At 33.3% G+C, this 4,644-nt stretch overlaps 1 protein-coding gene across 1 annotated transcript; it reads left to right on the forward strand.

Annotated features, from left to right (window-relative positions):
- The first annotated feature begins 581 nt into the window (after positions 1 to 581).
- LOC119662613 (V-type proton ATPase subunit e-like) lies at positions 582 to 1,081 on the forward strand. The gene is made up of 3 exons (XM_038072268.1): positions 582 to 601; positions 660 to 694; positions 748 to 1,081. Exons 2-3 carry the CDS (start codon positions 680 to 682, stop codon positions 919 to 921), a joined length of 189 nt encoding a protein of 62 aa, XP_037928196.1. The 5' UTR covers positions 582 to 601; positions 660 to 679; the 3' UTR covers positions 922 to 1,081.
- Positions 1,082 to 4,644: the final 3,563 nt, after the last annotated feature.

A 4,644-nucleotide genomic window follows, 5' to 3' on the forward strand; every position in this document is an offset into this window, starting at 1 on the left:
AAACAAAGAATTGGCTTGGAATTGGAAAAAATTTATTGCTTTAAAATCTCTAAAAAGACCTCGGTCTAAAAAACGGCTAATCGATCTGTTGTAATTGAATCACTTACTAAGCCATACAAATGTTTCGACCTCTACCTAGTCGACGTCATATTGATTTTCAGTGGATCACGTTTTTCGTTATGTCAGCAGATTAACACGTCGCTTATTCAGCCATAAAAATGTGTCGACACTTTTTTAGTCTTCATTATATTCATTTTCAATAGATCATGTTTTTCGTTGTGTCAGCAGACTAAAACTTCGCTTTTTCTTGGTTAAACGAGCAGAAAAATTGTTTTGAATATCTTGGAAATCATTATAACAACATTATTATTTATTCCTTTTAGTAAATTTTTTTTTTTGACATATATTATACCAATTGAACGACACTAATAACATCCATAGTAGGTTTAGTGATCCGAAAGTCTTAACTTAAGGATTTATAGAAAACGTTTACGGAAATAAAATTCGAATTGTATTTGATTGAACGTTCAAAGGAGGAATTTAAAAAAAATTTAAAAATTTTTATAAAAATGTCAATAAGATTCAAATTTTCCAGATTTTGGTAATTGAAATGGCATTTCAGTTTTTCGTGTTTATTTTCATTACATTGTTTTTTGTAGTTCTTGCGTTTGGTACTCCGATGTTATTTAAATGGGTATGTGATTATCTCTTACCACTTTAATTATTTACTCACTTACTTACTTCAAGGGTCAAGGTGATCAGACCCTCTTTCGAAGCTTCTTCATATTAACTGCACTGGTAACTTGGATGTTTTGGGTGCTATGCTATTTCTCACAAATGAATCCATTAATTGGACCAAAACTTGAAAAAAAAGCTATTTTAATAATTGCGAAGAATTGGGGTCATGAAGTAAGAACCTGAGATATTTCCCATAAGATGATGTGATCTTAACGTCGGCACACTGTATATTGCCACAGTTGAATTTAGTTGTGTAAGACTTCTTCTTCTGGAAGTGAATCGATTTTTTTTGCTCTTCATTGTTTCTGAAATCTTTTTATTTAAATAATAATTAACATTTATTTTTCATGTTTAAAAAATTTTGTTTACACGTACTAAATACTATACCAGTAATCAGTCAATCACACCAACTCAAATCGCAGATATTACCAGTGACTTCCTAAATAAGATTAAAAGCAGCCGATGAAGATTAAGAATTTGATGATGAATGGCTTACTTCTATTCACTGTGTTTTTGTGATAAATTGTGATATTTCACAAAAATTAATATATAGAGAAAATATATTCCATATATTCCAAAAAATATATTCATTTTTAAACATCTATTAAAACCCATTTTTTTATTTTAATTTTGTTGTTTTATCTCATATGTGGTCCTTTCAATTATAATTTATTTTACAAGAATCATGTGACATGATTATTTTCACAGACAGCATTTTATAATATATAATCTTCATCATATTTATGATTTATCTTTAGAGACGCCAGTCAATTATATAGTATCATAGTTACTAACGCTTATCGTCGTTTGTCTTGTTTCAGCTATGTTAATCCACTGATTTGTCGCTCGGAATCTCGTTCCACGGTGGTAGACTTTTTTTGATTTTTTTTTTGGTTTTGTTTTAACAAAGTTTTTTTTTTAATTATTATATAAATACAATCTGTAAAAGAACATTCAGTATTATTTATGAACATAAAAATAGAAAAAGTGATTTGTAGACATGTGCGGGACACTCAGTAGTAAACACCGCTAAAGATTAAATTACAACTAATAATAATGATGACTAATAATAGTGAGTAAATATAAATATAAATATTTAAATATTTAATTTCAGTGAGTTTACAATTACGATTCACGTGTTTAGGGTTCTACTTGGCAAGTCCGACGTAGAAAATCTTCTTAGTCGACGTGGATGATTGATATCTGATAGTAGCTCGTGTGCCAGTGTGTTCGGGTGATTTGATAGTCTTATACGATAGTTTTTGCTGACTGTTTGTATTGTTTCAAACACTGATGAGACGTGGAGATCGCGCTGTAAAGTACTATTTGGAATATACCATGGAGCAGCCGCACATAAACGAAGTATTTTTGATTCAAATCTTTGCAATAACGCTATATTAGATTTTGCAGCTGTTCCCCATATCGAGACACCGTAGGTCCATATTGGTTTTAAAATAACTTTATATAAAAGTACTTTATTGTTCAGTGATAGTTTTGAATTTTGGCAAAGAAGCCAGTGCATGGAGCGCATTTTTAGACCCAGTTGCTTGCGTTTCGTAAATATATGATGTTTCCAGGTGAGACGCCGATCAAGATGAACACCTAGATACTTCCCGTGATCGGATTGTGGTAGTACGTTATTATTTAGTGTGACTGGTGGACAGTAACCATTGCGAAGAGTGAATGTGGTTTGTGCAGATTTGGATTGATTAGCTTTAATGCGCCATTTGTTTAGCCACACTTGGATGCTATCTAGGTTTGTTTGCAACTGACTAGTAGCGACTGTTGGGTTTTTGCTTTTAGCCATGATCACTGTGTCATCGGCAAAAGTTGCGACAAAGTAAGTAAGAAACAACACAAAGCCAACGTCTGTGGGAGACTTCAAGTCACTAAAGTCACCCCGATGGCCGACGGTTAGCTCTCTCGGGATCAGAGATTTAAGGCAAATGTGTCACAGCAATGGTTAGGAGCAGTTGTTATTTGTAATGTTCCATTTTATAAGCTTTCAAGAGTTATTAGTATTGTTAATTTCTAATAATAAGAAAGATTAATAGAAAACGTGTAGTAAATATAAAAAAAAAAAATAAAATTTATTCCAAATGGGTCAAATATTGCTTTAAGCATATGCAACTAGTCCTTAATTTATTTTTACTTATTCGAGACTATGTCATTTAAAATTTCGGCTTAAACGAATAATGCTTAATAGCAGGAAAAATGTATTAAAGTTAAGAAAAATACGGCAAGTATAAAAAGTTTTAACTGAACCTAGTAAAGAAAAAGCATTTGACAAAGTAAATATGTGACATAGTTCCACTACATTTACAAGTTTAGCATTGTTCTACAATGTACTAAATCACTTGAAGCTGCTCTCATGGGAAGTCGACAACCAATTTCTATCCAACCAATTTAGCTGGACCCCAAGTCTTTTGTGTTGCGCCTGTAGTGAAAATATGTATTAGCATTCCCCGTTGTCTTTATAAATATTTTTATAGAACTCTTTTTCCCGTTGTCTTCTACCTTTATAAAAGCTCTCATAAATATTCCCTATTCCCTAATCGTAACACCTTACGAAAAATTTGATTTTTCTGTGTCTCAATAGATATAGAGGATAAAAGTGGTATATATACGTGTCACTTTTATATACCATAATTTTTGCATACTAATACTAAAACTAAAATTAGTTTCTCTGAAACTCTAAATTACCAAATATATTAGATATTAGAATAAATTTATAATGGCTTAAGTGGGTGAGTGTAGTTGTACGTGTATGGGAAGTTTTGAAAATCTCGTTGGTTCTTCATCACAATCCGTAACAGAATTTTGAATGTGAAAGGTAGTATATTTTAGCAATTTCAGTCTTTCATACAGCCAACATTTGTATTTAGATATCGACAAAAATGAATTATTGAAACGAAAACAACCTCAGCAGACCACTATCACAAATGTGGTTATTATAATGTATGTATCGTATTCTGTTGTAATCGGGATACGATGACCACGACTACATTCATGCACCGGACAATTACACTTGCTAGCACCCTTTGCGTTACCTTAAATAGGTAGGTTGAAGTGGCGGCCTTGTCTCCAAAAAGGTCACTTGAGCTAAAATCATGACACATTGTGCTGCCACAGGAATAACATTGGTATGTACAAAGATTAACATCAGTATAGAAGCAACGCCTAAAAAGATGACGATTACCCCATTAGGTAAAGGAAAACCAAACTAACAGTTCTATAAATTTGATAATATTACAGTATGACAGCTCGGTCAGGTCAGTGACGAAAGGAGCGCCGAAAATTTTTGATTTTCTCCTAGCTAATGAAGGGCACTGACACATGAGATAGAACACGGTGTCCTCTTCAGAGCCACAGCATTGACAAAAGTCATTGTAGGATAGACATAGTCGCATAGCATGCCGTGTTATTTCCCAGTGACCTGTCAGCACAGATACCGTGGTGCGTTTCTTGTCTAAATTAAACTAAGTCAACCTAGATATTTGACAATGAGGTTCATCAGTCCGGTATTGCTTGGCTATGCTCAAGAATTTTTGTTTAATTGCCATTGTAACTGTAGCAAGTGGAACGCTAATATCTGAGAAATGAATGTCAGGGAAAAGAGTCGCTGTCTTGGCAAGCTCATCCGTCCTGCAATTGCTCGAGATATACTTATGCCCACGAACCAAAATTAGTTTAAACCTAACAAGCCTCGCCAGGTCATTGAGAGAATTATGACAGTGTTGAGTCATAATTGATGTGGCTGAAGTGCCTATCAGTAATCTAATTAATGACAGCTTGGCTATCCGAGAAGATTGTAATGGATAGATACATCGGAGATTTTTGCAATACCTTTATGTTAGGTAACATAAAGAGGGATCATAAGCTATCACAACCACGGTTGCCACTTAT

Source organism: Teleopsis dalmanni, chromosome X (assembly GCF_002237135.1).
Source record: "Teleopsis dalmanni isolate 2A chromosome X, ASM223713v2, whole genome shotgun sequence".
Lineage (NCBI taxonomy): Eukaryota > Metazoa > Arthropoda > Insecta > Diptera > Diopsidae > Teleopsis > Teleopsis dalmanni.